This window comes from Pimephales promelas, chromosome 1 (genome assembly GCF_988280905.1).
Source record: "Pimephales promelas chromosome 1, fPimPro1.hap1.1, whole genome shotgun sequence".
NCBI classification, from domain to species: domain Eukaryota; kingdom Metazoa; phylum Chordata; class Actinopteri; order Cypriniformes; family Leuciscidae; genus Pimephales; species Pimephales promelas.
This window is the reverse complement of record NC_142769.1, coordinates 5,312,487-5,326,979: the sequence shown is the minus strand read 5'-3', so window position 1 is coordinate 5,326,979 and position 14,493 is coordinate 5,312,487. Positions and strand designations below refer to the sequence as shown.

At 37.6% G+C, this 14,493-nt stretch overlaps 2 protein-coding genes across 2 annotated transcripts in view; one reads left to right on the top strand and one right to left on the bottom strand.

Annotated features, from left to right (window-relative positions):
* Positions 1 to 449: 449 nt before the first annotated feature.
* Positions 450 to 4,433, top strand: psmd7 (proteasome 26S subunit, non-ATPase 7). The gene is made up of 7 exons (XM_039690919.2): positions 450 to 641; positions 1,165 to 1,256; positions 1,341 to 1,433; positions 1,539 to 1,636; positions 2,863 to 2,943; positions 3,020 to 3,111; positions 3,641 to 4,433. Exons 1-7 carry the CDS (start codon positions 568 to 570, stop codon positions 4,095 to 4,097), a joined length of 987 nt encoding a protein of 328 aa, XP_039546853.2. The 5' UTR covers positions 450 to 567; the 3' UTR covers positions 4,098 to 4,433.
* A 6-nt stretch (positions 4,434 to 4,439) lies between these two features.
* The window catches only part of pkd1l2b (polycystic kidney disease 1 like 2b), a 30,453-nt gene continuing 20,399 nt past the window's right edge, over positions 4,440 to 14,493 (bottom strand). The window contains exons 23-34 of the mRNA XM_089119137.1: positions 13,336 to 13,887; positions 13,144 to 13,246; positions 11,434 to 11,574; positions 11,173 to 11,358; positions 9,958 to 10,288; positions 8,791 to 8,924; positions 8,579 to 8,706; positions 7,426 to 7,586; positions 7,097 to 7,307; positions 6,455 to 6,556; positions 5,412 to 5,543; positions 4,440 to 4,832 (exon numbers count right to left, since the gene is read on the bottom strand). Of these exons, the coding sequence (XP_088975263.1) occupies positions 4,716 to 4,832; positions 5,412 to 5,543; positions 6,455 to 6,556; positions 7,097 to 7,307; positions 7,426 to 7,586; positions 8,579 to 8,706; positions 8,791 to 8,924; positions 9,958 to 10,288; positions 11,173 to 11,358; positions 11,434 to 11,574; positions 13,144 to 13,246; positions 13,336 to 13,887 (2,298 nt within the window). The 3' untranslated portion in view covers positions 4,440 to 4,715. The remainder of the gene's footprint in view (positions 4,833 to 5,411; positions 5,544 to 6,454; positions 6,557 to 7,096; positions 7,308 to 7,425; positions 7,587 to 8,578; positions 8,707 to 8,790; positions 8,925 to 9,957; positions 10,289 to 11,172; positions 11,359 to 11,433; positions 11,575 to 13,143; positions 13,247 to 13,335; positions 13,888 to 14,493) is intronic.

Sequence of the window (14,493 nt, the reverse complement as noted above, 5' to 3'; positions counted from 1 at the left end):
CATTAAGGTCATTCTATGATGATTCATAAGGTGATGTCAGAACAGCATAAATTTGCCCTCTATTTACATACGGATTATGTCGGAATTGTTGACACTTTTTGTTTGATTTTAGAGAGACTCCAATTAATTTATCAGTACATATATCGATTGACTAGAATTAGTTAACTTGATGACTCTCATCACAAGCAAATAAATATGCATTTTAACACTAATAAACAGGATAAACAGCGCCATCTGGTGTCTAAATAGTCGCTATGATGTAAACAAACAAAACACATCACAATGCCTTTTCTGAAAGATAAAAAAAATACTGAATATATTAGTGATTGTAAATTAATTGTATCGAAGTTAACATATTGTTATATTGCAATGTCCATCTTGAATTTGAAAGGGTGTAATTCTTCCTCCACTCCAGACGGCGCTCGCGTGCGTGATGCTGAATCGCCACTGTGGGAAACACACACGAAGCAGAAGCGGAACAAGCGGACGAGCGTCCATGAAACTGGCGTGCTGAGCAACAGAAAAACAATATTTTTTGCCATAAGTACTCGGATTTATTGAGAGAAAATGCCGGACTTAGCGGTAGAAAGGGTCGTCGTTCATCCCCTGGTGCTATTGAGTGTCGTGGACCATTTTAACCGGTAAATTTGAGTGTTGTGGTGTTGCTGTAGTAAAACTGTTAACTCACTGTCATTATGTCAATGAAAGTAGCCGCTACAAGCTAAAGGCTAACTGGATGTAAAAACATGAAAAGAAGCAAAATTTTAAGAGTTAATTCATTTTATGGTGTTGCAACTTAATAATATAAGAATTTATTAAAACGTCGTCTTGTAGAGTCTACTAACTTACAAATAATTGTATTTGCAAGAAGGGCTGTAAGCTATCCAACAATGACAATTCAATACACACACTATATTATTTAATAGTCTGCTATAATTTCAATGGTTTTTGTTGTTGTAGTATTTACTTCCTTTATTGTGATACATGACTTGCTGTATGACACATATTTATTATTATCTATATTAGTGTAGATTCTAGAATAAACAGGTTTATAAAGTGTTATACATGATCTGAAACCGCTTACATATTAAAAAAGCCAGACATTTAAATACATTCAATTGGTTTATTTCTGTATTGTGTGTAAATCTTGTCTTTGTTTTGTAGGATTGGTAAAGTCGGCAGTCAGAAGCGAGTTGTTGGTGTTCTGCTGGGTTCATGGCATAAGAAAGTGCTTGATGTGTCCAACAGCTTCGCTGGTAGGCTTGCATCTCTTGGTGTAAAAAGCATTTTTCTTTCCTGTTGAAATATAATGTAAGTAATGTTTAGTAATTGTGTGCCAGTGCCTTTTGATGAGGACGACAAGGATGATTCAGTTTGGTTCCTCGACCACGACTATCTGGAGAATATGTACGGCATGTTCAAGAAAGTCAATGGTAAGATCCCTTGCTTAACTATGCACATGTCGAGAACCAATGGTATATTTTGGACCTTATGTCACAGGTCTAATTGAATCGTGGTGTTGTTTCTTTCAATTCTAGCACGGGAGCGAATAGTTGGGTGGTACCACACGGGCCCAAAGCTGCACAAGAATGATATCGCCATAAATGAGCTCATGAAACAGTACTGCTCCAATTCGGTATGTAATACTGTTCATTTTAATACTAAGTTTTACTGGGTTGAATCTGACAAAAGCATGTCTGAGTAATGTTTTAATTCTAAAATTAAAAACAGATATATTTTGCATAATCATTTTTTATTTTATATACATTTTTAAAATGAATATTTAATATAATTTTATGCTAAATATTCAATCTTTTTATCTGTAATATCTAGGGATGCACAGGTCAGGATTTTTGCAGACAGCCTGCTCTAAATGATGTGCAATTTACTATGGTCTAATGTTTCGTGAAGTTACAAAGCAGAATGTGGCGCATTAAGTTAGTTTAACGTCCTCAAATTGCGATTGGTTCGTGCGATTAGCTACATTAATTGTCTACCGATCTAGTCATAGAATGTGATTGGAGCATCCTTAGTAATATCTTTATCTGTAATAATATATTTTTTTTATTAATACACAGATTATATTTAGATAATTAATACTAATACAAATATTTACAAAAAATTATTTTACTAATATTAACTAATATTATCTTTAATTTTTAATTCCACTATCATTCTCGATAGTGATTCACATTACATTCATTTTTTACTTATTCACTGTAAATTACAGTCAGTACAACAAATATTACTATGTCTAATTTAAGGCTTAGATTACCTATTGTTATTTTTTGACTTACAGTAATGAAATTTGGCAGATGATTTAAATGTAATGTAAATAACGCCACAATACAAAAATAGGCTTAATTTTCTTTACACAAAATATAATTTCCTATTTTTCTTCTGATTTTGGGTTGAAATGTATCCTTTTTTTTACTAAAGCATACAAATACCATAATATGTTTGCAGAAATTTAGGGAACATTTAATAAAAATTATTTGATTTATTATTTTACACGTCCCGTGTTGTCAGTCAGGGTTTGTGTTGGTCTCGTCCACTGAGAGTTCACCCAATAGTATTTCGAAATCCCGGGATGCCAGTTGGCAGGCGATGTTATAAAAAGTGTCGTCCGCACCGCCAGGTGAAATTGGGTCTTGCGCACCTAACACACACGACCACCCACACCGCAATGACGTCATTTTTGCCGGACTCATTGAGCATAAACGAGGCTTGAGGAGGAGGGGGAGGGGAAACAACGATCTTTGATATTTTAAATTAGGACTGCAGTACCTATTTCAACCACTAGATATCATTCTTACAGACATCACCTTTAAGCTTATTAAATTCCTTTGTGTTTTCCTAAAGGTTTTAGTCATTATTGATGTGAAACCCAAAGACCTGGGGTTGCCAACTGAAGCTTACATCTCAGTGGAAGAAGTGCATGATGTAAGTATTTGTGCTTTTCTATTATACGTTAAGTTTGTCTCTCATGCTAATTGTTGACATTTATTCTTTGCTGAAGGATGGAACTCCCACTTCCAAGACGTTTGAACATGTGACCAGTGAGATCGGAGCAGAGGAGGCGGAGGAAGTGGGTGTAGAGCATTTGTTGCGGTAAGACGGAGACAAACTACATTCATGATTATCGGATTCATTTTACATGTATTGACGGGGTGGTGAGGGCGCAGTGGATGAGACACATGCCTTTGGTGTGAGAGACTCGGGTTCGAATCCACTGTGAGACACCAATGTGTCCCTGAGCAAGACACTTAACCCCTAGTTGCTCCTCTGACATATATAGCAATTGTAAGTCGCTTTGGATAAAAGCATCAGCTAAATGAATACATGTAAATGTAAATAAAATTTTGGATATTACCTTTCATGTGGTATAATATAGCTGTTTGTGAATGTAAAAGGTTGAAAGATCAAAGTGCACGACAAATGGGGTTATTTTCTCCCAAAAGAAAGAATGCTGCAATGTATATTAGGAGAAAATTTGTGTTTTCTTGACCTTGGATGCATGTAAACTATTGTAGGAGACCTCCAAAGTAAAATTAGGAACCTTTTAAAATGGCATAATTGGGGCACTTTAAAACATCTGTAAGCAGCCTAGTTTATTTATTCTCATGATGCTTTCTTGCAGTGATATCAAGGACACAACAGTTGGCACTTTGTCACAACGCATCACCAATCAGGTGCATGGCCTGAAAGGGCTCAACTCCAAGCTGGTGGATATCAAGAGCTACCTGGAGAAGGTTGCGACTGGAAAACTGCCCATCAATCACCAGATCATTTATCAGCTGCAGGACGTGTTCAATCTTCTGCCTGATGTCAACCTGCTGGAGTTCGTCAAGGCCTTCTACCTTAAGACCAACGACCAGATGCTTGTGGTCTATCTGGCCTCGCTCATCCGCTCTGTAGTGGCACTCCATAATCTCATCAATAACAAAATCGCTAACCGTGATGCAGAAAAGAAAGAGGGCCAAGAGAAAGACGACAGCAAGAAAGAGAAGAAGGATGACAAGGATAAAGATAAGGACAAAGACAAGGAGAAGGGAGATGCTGCAGCCAAGAAAGAGGACAAAAAGGAAAAGAAATAAACCTAAACCGGCATGAACTTGGGCTTACACAATCTTGGCTGAATAAAGGAGGAAGTCTTCGTGTCTTTGCCGCCTCTTTTAACAATCTCCAGGCTAAATCAGCCATTGTGTCTGTCTTTTTGATATAAAGGACTTGTATTCTGTTGTGATTAAAAGAGAGAAAGAAAATTGATGTTTTGGTCCTGATCAAGGATGAGCTATTTACATTTATATTAGACCATCAGAATATTAGGACAAGTGTCCAGTGTTACAGCAAAGCCCATCTGCAGCCATTGTGTCATTGTATTTACACTGAGATTTCTTTTTTTTTTTTTCATAAACAGCAGTCAAACAAGCTCCTGTGGCCTAGCCTGTTTTATTTTGTTCACTACAGTCTGTTAGAAGTTCACAAAAGCACGTATTTAGTTTGCCTTAGTAGTTTATGAAAGATTTTTCAGAAATAATGTGCTCTGAAAAAGTACATTTAGCTTTTCCTGAAAAAATGTGAAGTTTGACCAAAAGTATGAATGTTATAATTCGTTAAAATCAGCAGAGATACAGATATTTGTGTTGAAGACAAAATGCAGAAGGTCGGTTTGTACATGCAATCCTCTGAGGAGCCCAGGCCAATGATGAGGACTAGGTATTCTTGTCACCATGATGAATTTCTTCTGGTTCCTTCTTCTTAGATTTGATCCCAAAAAGACTGAGGATCTTCACCAACATCAGGTCGACGATTTCCTCTTCCTCAGAAGGCTGAGGATCAGAAGAGTCATTTCAGTTATTCAAACTTAAACCATATTTGGTACGTTAAATGTTATTGATGTCACTTGTAGACTAAGGCAGCCTTTACATTACATGGTTCAAGTGACCCAATTCCGATTTTGTCTTCCCATGTGGCACAGATTGGATATGACCCACGAATGTGTAAACAGGAAAAAAAGCACATATTCTCAGATCGGTTTCAGGCCTCATTCATACGTGGGAATAAATCTGTTACGTGATGGTGGTGAATGAACCACAATCACATGACTCTTTTCAATGAAGCAAAGGAGAATGAAGGCTAATGTGGAAAGCAAAAGATTGTATTCTCATTTCGTCCACAACCATTGCAAATTGCACTTTCAGCCTAAGCTTTTCCAGGTCAGTACGTCTACCTTGGGTTGTTCCACCAAGTATATAATGTAAAAGCAGATATAGGATATGTTCACTTTTAAAAGAAGATAAAGTCAATCGGAATTGGGCATCAAGACCTGTAGTGTAAATGCAGCTAACAGTAGTTACTCAGTATCAGTAGTTAGATGGACTGAAATATGAAAGTGACTCGTTTAACACCTGGTGATCCTGCTGTTCTTCACTGAACGCCTCAAGGATGACTGAGACAAAGAGGGTCAGTATCACAAACGTAATGAAGATGACACAAGTGGAAATGATGAGAGCGCCGAGCACAGGTTCAGATTCCATCACCTGTAGAGATAAAGCAAAAGCTTTTCAGTAACACGTATCATTTGGTAACATTAGTTAATGCAGTAAATAACAATGAGAAATATATTTTACAGCACTTGTTAATGTTACAAGTTTAAATCTTAAAACTATATTAGTAAACATTAACTAAAATTTATAAATGGTGTAGAAGAATTGTTCATTGTTAGTTCATGTTAAGCAATGGAGTTAAAGGAGTAGTTCACTTTTCAAAAAACTTTTGCTGATCATTTACTCACCCCCATGTCAATCCAAGATGTCCATGTCTTTCTTTCTCCAGTCGAAAAGAAATTAAGGTTTTTGATGAAAACATTCCAGCATTTTCTCCATATAATGGACTTCAATGGGAACCAAATGGTTCAAGGTCCAAATGAGAGTTTCAGTGCAGCTTCAAAGGGCTTTAAACGACACCAGACGATGAATAAGGGTCTTATCTAGCGAAACTATCGCTCATTTCAAAAATAAATAAAGTTTAAGTTTTATAAGCACAAATGCTCGCCTTGCTCTGTTCTGTGATGAGCGTTCGTGACTCTCCTGTTCGAACTCGTTCATCAAAATGAACAAATCTTTTTTCAAGTCATAACTCGAAGGGTCCTAGATAAGACCCCTATTCATCGTCTAGTGTCGTTTGAAGCTGCACTGAAACTGTCTTTTGGACTTTGAACCGTTTGGTTCCCAATGAAGTCCATTATATGGAGAAAAATCCTGGAATGTTTTCATCAAAAACCTTAATTTCTTTTCGACTGAAGAAAGAAAGACGTGGACATCTTGGATGACATGGGGGTGAGTAAATTATCAGCAAAAGTTTTTTTTTTTTTTTTTTTTTTAAATGAACTAATGTCTTACCAGCTTTTCTGTTACTTTCCCAGTCTTGGCCTGTAAATCATTTTACATACCTCATCATAATTGAACATGCCAAACTGCAAACTGAAGATTGTCTTGAGCGCATCTGGGAACGTTTTATATGAGTACAGCTTCCATCCAAATATTAGATTGCACTATCGAAAACAAATAAATAGCATTAAACCTTTTAAAAAAATGACTGAAATGCACCCAAAATGGAAGTCTATGGGGCAGCCATTCAATGTTCACTGCATAGACTTCAATTGTAATGTGCTCCTGTCAAAAGATAGTTTTAGGCTTTTTTTAAATATAAAATCTCGTTTTTGTTTAATTTACAAACTGAGCAGAAATTGTCTGTGGTGTTGTCCCTGATTATAGAGCTGTTTTTCAATGTTAAGATACTTTTATGAGCCTATTTTACCAAAACAGTATTTTAAAGTCACCATGAAATCAAAATGGGCAATTCTTATGTTTTATTTTCTCTGATGATGTATTTACTGGTGTGAGGGCACTCACATGGGAGTGACCAATCAATTCCCCATGGACAAAATCAAGTCCTCCCCTACATTTTTTTTTCTCATTTAAGAAGCTGTTTCACTTGGTTATACATCCCAGTTGGACGAAAAGACTCCCACAACTTCTGTTTCATGCTGACTTTAACCTGTTATTGACAAAAAAAAGTTGTTACCCCTTACAGAGAGAGAATAGGCCAAGAGGATAATGAAGATAACCACAATGAAACTGGACATGTCGTTCCATGCCCGCTGCAGTGAGGAGGTGATGAGGTGAAGTTTAGGGTTGAGTCTCAGCAGATGCCACAGTTTCACACAGGCCAGAAGAACCAAGAAAGCCATGAGATATCCCAGTGTAGCATCTACGACAGCTGTGTCATGGAAACTGGGAAACCTAAAAGACAGGAATAGCTCTTTTACCATGTTCACCCATCCATTGTCCAAACCTGTAGGGTCGTGGGATGTTCAATTCATGCTCGTATCAAAACATTAGAAAGAAAAGATCTACTTACTGATCTTTGTGTTTCTGGTAGTATTCAATGTCTTGGTCTCCCTGCACTGTTCTCTTGATAAACACTGATAATGAACTCCAACTTAAAATGATGATGGCCAGGTCTAACAGATTCCACTTGTTTTTGAAATATGCCCATTTCTGCCGCTTCAACAGCTTTCCCTGTTCAACCACAAATGTGAATTGCAGTTTAAGGAACGGTTCACCCAAAACTCTATCATTTAAATTCTATCATTATTTACTTAAAGGAGAACTCCGGTGCAAAATGGACCTTTGGTCTAATAAAACATCGGTACCTAGTCAACCGTTCCCTGATATTTGTTTTCATGATAATCGAATGTAAAGAGTTTTAACTCTAAAAACTGTTTAGTGTATAATGCTAGTACTGGGGGAATTTACTAAGTAAAAAGAAATCACTAGTTTATACCACTAACAAGGCTCAAAATAGCCCCACACTAACACAGTAACGTAATGAGGGTCCATACATGCAAAACGAAGCACTGAAAACTTTGTAAGTGTACAGAGCGTTTAATAAGAATATACTTTATAAAGACAGTTCACTTCATGTATACAAACAGGAGCCATCTTAGAAAATAGTCTTGATAAACCGATCCCCGAACGCCGTTCATTCAGTTCAGATCACTCAAGTCGTTCGTGGTTTGACTTGTCGTGACTGTTTTCCAAAGATGGTGCCGCCTGTAATTTACTAAGTAAATTTGCAACTATGTCAACTAACTCTCATCAGAGGTTGTCTGCTTCATATCTGCCAACTCTTTATTGTGATGCTCCTCCAACAGACACTCTATAACAGACTATAAATAATTTTGCAACTGCAGTACATGTCAACTTAATCTAACCCTACCCCTACCAGTCTACTAATACTCTACTACTCTAGTGAGAGTTAGTAGAGATGTAGGTGCAATGTTACTTATAGTCAACAGAATATGTTAAAGGGACCATCAAAATAAAGTGAAACCAAAAGGTTCTTTAGATTATTAAAATGTTCACATTTAGAAAAAAATGAGTAATTTGAAGAACTGAATACTGAAAGGTTCTTGGGTTAACTCAAAATGGTTCTTAAAAGACATTCACAGTGAAAAACAGTGAGTCTTTAACTTAAATTTTCAATGAAATTATGCTTTTAGAGAGCTGACCTGCAAAAACATGTAGTAGACGATGAAGAGGAAGTAAAAGACCTGAGACGCCATGAGAAACGATTGAAAGCCACCTGTGGACTGGTAGAGACGGACACTCTGCACCACGCTGCGAAACTGAAACGCGCCTGAAAAATAAGACATGTCAGCTCAGCTTTGCAATAAAACATGATGGTTTTACATATGTGGGAATGATTGTTCGTTTTCCTCACCCACTGTAGTGCTCTCCAGTATCAGCGTGACGATGCAGAACAGGTTGACATTAGCGTTGTACACCGTAAACTCTGCAAAAACCGCCCTTGTGTACACATCCAACCAGGTGGAGTCAAATAGATATTGAAGCTTCCTGTTGGTTGAAAGGAGGCATGCCATTAGGATAGTATGGATAAAATAAACCCTTGTGAAAAAGAAGTATACTTTTAAACAGAGTATTTATTATGTTTAAGCCAGGATTAGATTTTAGTTCAAATAGGACAATTAAAGGAGTAGTTCACTTTAAAAAAAAAAAACTTTTGCTGATAATTTACTCACCCCCATGTCATCCAAGATGTCCATGTCATTCTTTCTTCAGTCGAAAAGAAATTTTTTTGATGAAAACATTCCAGGATTTTTCTCTATATAATGGACTTCAATGGGAACCAAACAGTTCAAGGTCCAAAAGACAGTTTCAGTGCAAACTGCAAACTGTTCAAATGGCTTTAAACGATTTCAGACTATGATTAAGGGTCTTATCAAGCGAAACGATCGTTCATTAAAAGTTAAAGTTTTATAAGCTCATATGCTCGCCTTGCTCAGTTCTGTGATGCGCGTTAGTGACTCTTCTGCTCGAACTCGTTTATCAAAATGAACAAATCTTTTTTCGTGTCATTTGGTTCATTCAACGAACGAAATTAACGAGTTGACTCTGGAAAAGATTCGTTCATTTTGATGAACAAGTTCGAACAGGAGAGTCACGAACGTGCATCACAGAACAGAGCAAGGCGACCATTTGAGCTTAAAAAACGTAAACTTTTTTATTTATTTATTAAATGAGCGACCGTTTCGCTTGATAAGACCCTTATTCATCATCTGAAATCGTTTAAAGCCCTTTGAACAGTTTGCAGTTTGCACTGAAGCTCTCATTTGGACCTTGAACCATTTGGTTCCCAACGAAGTCCATTATATGGAGAAAAATCCTGGAATGTTTTCATCAAAAACCTTAATTTCTTTTCGACTGGAGAAAGAAAGACATGGACATCTTGGATTGACATGGGGGTGAGTAAATTATCAGCAAAAGTTTTTTTTTAAAAAGAGAACTACTCCTTTAAGATGGTATGTGTTTTTGGACGCAGCAACTCTGGTCCAACTAAAATGGAGGTCGTATTTATGCAATTACTCACCTGCTCGCGTTTTGCTGGTCAGAACCGAGGTCCATAACATAGCCTCCTCCTCTATAAAGTGCAATCATACCCCAAACGGGAACTGCTTTGAGCGTGGACTGGCTTTGGTACTGCCAAGCTGTGATGGTGTCCTCAGAGCCATTTACAAAATTAAACTCTTCCCAGCCAGGACCGTAAGAACCCATGTCCTCATTTTCCCAAGAGTAAGGGACATTGCAGTGGGGAACAGCGTGACGCAATGGCTTAGCAATCTTGCAAGAGTCTCTCGTCACCCTAACTTGACGAAGACGAGCACCCCCAACAAGTTTTGAGTTTCCATCCGTTATAAAGCCTTGGAAATGAAAATGAAGTAGTCATTAAAGGAGTAGTTCACTTTTGAAAAAAAACGTTTGCTGATAATTTACTCACCCCCATGTCATCCAAGTTGTCCATATCTTTCTTTCTTCAGTTGAAAAGAAATTAAGGTTTTTGATGAAAACATTACAGGATTTTTCTCCATATAATGGACTTCAATGGGAACCAAACAGCTCAAGGTCCAAAAGACACTTTCAGTGCAAACTGCAAACTGTTCAAAGGGCTTTAAACGATTCAAGACGATGAATAAGGGTCTTATCAAGCGAAGCGATCGCTCATTTAATAAATAAATAACAAAGTTTAAGTTTTATAAGCTCAAACGCTCGCCTTGCTCTGTTCTGTGACGCACGTTCGTGACTCTCCTGTTCAAACTCGTTCATCAAAATGAATGAATCTTTTTCAGAGTCATTTGGTTCATTCAATGATTGAAACGAACAAATTGACTTGGAAAAAGATTTGTTCATGACAGAGTGTTTGAGCTTATAAAACTTAAACTTTGTTATTTTTTTTTTTAAATGAGCGATCGTTTCACTTGATAAGACCCTTATTCATCGTCTGAAATCATTTAAAGCCCTTTGAACAGTTTGCAGTTTGTACCTAAAGTGTCTTTTGGACCTTGAACCGTTTGGTTCCCATTGAAGTCCATTATATGGAGAAAAATGCTGGAATGTTTTCATCAAAAACCATAATTTCTTTTCGACTGAAGAAAGAATGACATGGACATCTTGGATGACATGGGGGTGAGTAAATTATCAGCAAAAGTATTTTGAAAAGTGAACTACTCCTTTAAACACATCAGTCAATAATGTGATGGGTTTAAACTAACAAATCAAACTTGACAAATCAAGATAATGGAACTACCTGGATATTCTCCAAACAGGTTACTAAGAAGTACACTATTAGTCCAGGTGAACACATCATTGTGGTTCATACTGTCTGAAATGCCAGAGCTGAAGCTCTGCCGGATGTGGTGCGTGAGGTAGAATCCATTTTCATCTCGCTGACCATATGCCACCAAGAGAAGCATCCACAAGAACCCCAGAAAAACTGCAAAAGAAATACAGGTCTGTGCACAGCCGTTCTTTTACATAGTCATCGGCTGAAAGGGAACAGTTGTTTTACCTAAAATCTCCATGATGAGTGCCCGTGCTTTCTGCTGTTTGACCATGTTTCTCTTAATCTTTTCAATATCACTGGAAGGTGGAGGCTTATAGAAGCGGTGTGTACAATCCCTCTTAGCAAGTCGCACTCCATTGAGACCATCTATTGAAGAGATTGTGATTGAAAGTAACAAATCACAAAGATATGAAAGAGTCAATGAAAAACAAGTGCACTTTGGCATACTTTTAGTATTATTGTAGTATTATTGGTAAAGCTTCCTTTTACAGTACAGTACTTACCTAGAAAGTACTGGCTAATATAAGGTAAGTACATGGAACAGGGGTAGGTTCAGGGTTAGTACTAGTTATTACCCAGTAATTGTAGTTACAAAAATAAGTACATAGTATTTACATGGATAACTGGGATGGATGAATTGAAAATTCAACATGGATGAATTTTGCGGCCAACGTTTAGCGCCTCGTGACTAAACAAATGGCGCCAATGTGAGTGTGCACACCGATGCGTAAAAACATCACGAGTAAATAAAAAAAAAAAATTGCCTCTGGTTCATTTTTTTTTAGTTTGACCAGAGCTCGTCTAACGGAGAGCCTTGGCACTTCCCATTAGCCCCATTGTGTATCATCTTGGTTGCAGTTCCATTAGAATTCCACTGGAGGTGATCGCGGGCGAGAGCAGAATGAATGGGAGTCTATGGGGCTAAACGGCTAAATGTGTCTCTTTCACCTGCTATTCGTTAAATCAACATAGATTTTATTGTTGATTCCGCAAGTTCAATATAGATTATAGGCCAAAAGTCGAATGAACGAGTAGGCTACTTATGTCCTTTTGATTTCTTACAGGCATTCTGCTATTGTGTGATGTCATCACATTTTTGAACGGATTTTTAGAACAGATAAGTGAACTTAAAAATGCAATTTTCAGCTGAGTGTATTATCTTAGCCCTCCCTTTTGAATGCAACTTTCAAATTACTTGACAAAAAACTACATCCTGAGAAAAGTGGATTTCTGGGGGTGAAACCAATAAACAATAAATAAATCTAACAAAGAGAGAACGTATTAGACATTCTCTGGTTTGACTCGCTGCGTCAAAAACTATCCGACCAATGAGATTGGCACTTTTGCTCACGTGTTTGGAGCTTCTGAAGTTACAGTAAAACAAAACTTGGGGGCGCTCAAACACAAAACGGTCTTGCCGAGCACACATATGCAATGGCGAAGAAGATATACGCCAAGTAGAGTCGCCGTCTAAACAGCCAGGAAGAAATAAGACGAGGAAGATGCGAGGCAAGATGAATGTAGAGCTGCATTCTAGAACATAAAGAACTATATGACAAACGCGACAGGGACGACTAACATCTTGATAAAAGAAAACTGATATGGAGTGGTATTGCTGAGCAAATTGGCGCCATCTAATGTCAGGGAATGAATTTGCATGTTCACTCGGCTCATCGTCAGCGAAAATTGCTTGGGTGTGAACACAAAAAACGCGTTGAAAAACGCTGACGAATAACGCGCGCTGATATTCGTCCAAGTGTGTACGGGCCTTTATGGGTTTGGAGCGACATGAGGTCAATGATTAATGACAGAATTAACATTTTTGGGTGAACTATCCCTTTAAGATTTGAAGGACAACTGCATATTCAACACGTTTGAGCTCATTTCTTTTCACAAGGGTTGGCTATTTGATACGCATACCTGATTTCCAATTACCTGAGCAAGTGGTTGTTTTCTTCCTTAAAGAGTCAACAAGTTCTGCATCCTCAAAATTGATTTTCTTCACCACCAACGCAAAGAAAATTGCCAAACAAAACACCTGCCAAATGAAACGCACAATAACATAGTCAAAAAAACATGAATGTGAATACAATACAAATATATAGCATTTAGACTGCAGCTCTTTACCTTTATGGGCTGGGTAAAGAAGAGGCTCTCAGTGAAGGACATCGCAATGGTGATTATCCAACTGATCGAGCGATCCTTTCCATATTTCAGTCCATACAACATGGTAAAGTATCCTGATATCACACTTGTGGCTGCAACAAGAAGCCAACCCACAAACACAAACCACCATGGGAGACCCTTCCTGCTGCCGCTGTCTTTTTTGGGGCTCAAACTACGGGTCTGCTGCTCGATGAGGGGTCTTGAGGAACACAGACTTTCCAGCAGTTTCTTCATGCTTTGGATCTGCTGTAAAACCTGGCTGTAGCACCCTGGCCTAGAAAAGCCTGAAGGCCCCAGCAGCTTCACTTCTCCCTCCAAGTTTTCAAGTTGTCTGGACAGATGATGGGTATAGGCCCAGAAAACGGAGGAGGTGTCGTTTTTGTGTATGAAGTGCTGTTGTTCGATGAGGTTCTGCAGCTCTGACAGTAAAGTGCTGAGGTCTGCTTGATCAGGGTTCTGCTGTGTTTTGCATCTCATGGCATTTCCAAACAAGTATGTGATTCTCTGTATGTCCTAATGAAAATGGTTAAACTTTATTTTAAGGTGTCCTTGTTACAGTGTAATAATATATTTACGTACTAATAATACTTACATGTAATTAGGGTTAGGGTTAGTTGCTTGTTGTAATTATGCCCAATTTACTGTTATTACTATAGCAAGTACACGTAAGATGTGTAAAATAAAGTCTTACTGAAAAATTATAAAATATGTCCATTTTGGCTAGATAATGCAGCAATAAACACAAGTAATAACAATTATATTCCTATATGTTGGTTTGAGGTCATTGATTTTTTTTAAAAATTACTTTTATTCAGTATGTACACTATTGAAACTAAAGGTTCCAAAAGGGGGGTTTCGATTCCATAGAAGAACCATTTTTGTTGTTCCCTTTAAAGGGTTAGTTCACCCAATAATTAAAATTCTGTCAGTAATTACTCACCCTCATGTTCTTCCAACCGCGTTAGACTTTCGTTCATCTTCGGAACACAAATTAAGATATTTATGATGAAATCTGAGAGCTGGATCACTCCTCCTTACTAGTCCATAGGCTTCTTGAGGAATTGAAACTTGCCGGTCTCAGAAAGTTATTAAAGACATCGTTAAAATACTCCAAGTGAC

Excerpts from the sequence above, each read along its gene's own strand:
- psmd7 (XM_039690919.2), top strand. The coding sequence starts at position 568 with ATGCCGGACTTAGCGGTAGAAAGGGTCGTCGTTCATCCCCTGGTGCTA. Across the intron at positions 1,434-1,538 it reads CATGTTCAAGAAAGTCAATG|CACGGGAGCGAATAGTTGGG; the intron begins GTAAGATCCCTT and ends TTTCAATTCTAG. Across the intron at positions 3,112-3,640 it reads GGTGTAGAGCATTTGTTGCG|TGATATCAAGGACACAACAG; the intron begins GTAAGACGGAGA and ends GCTTTCTTGCAG.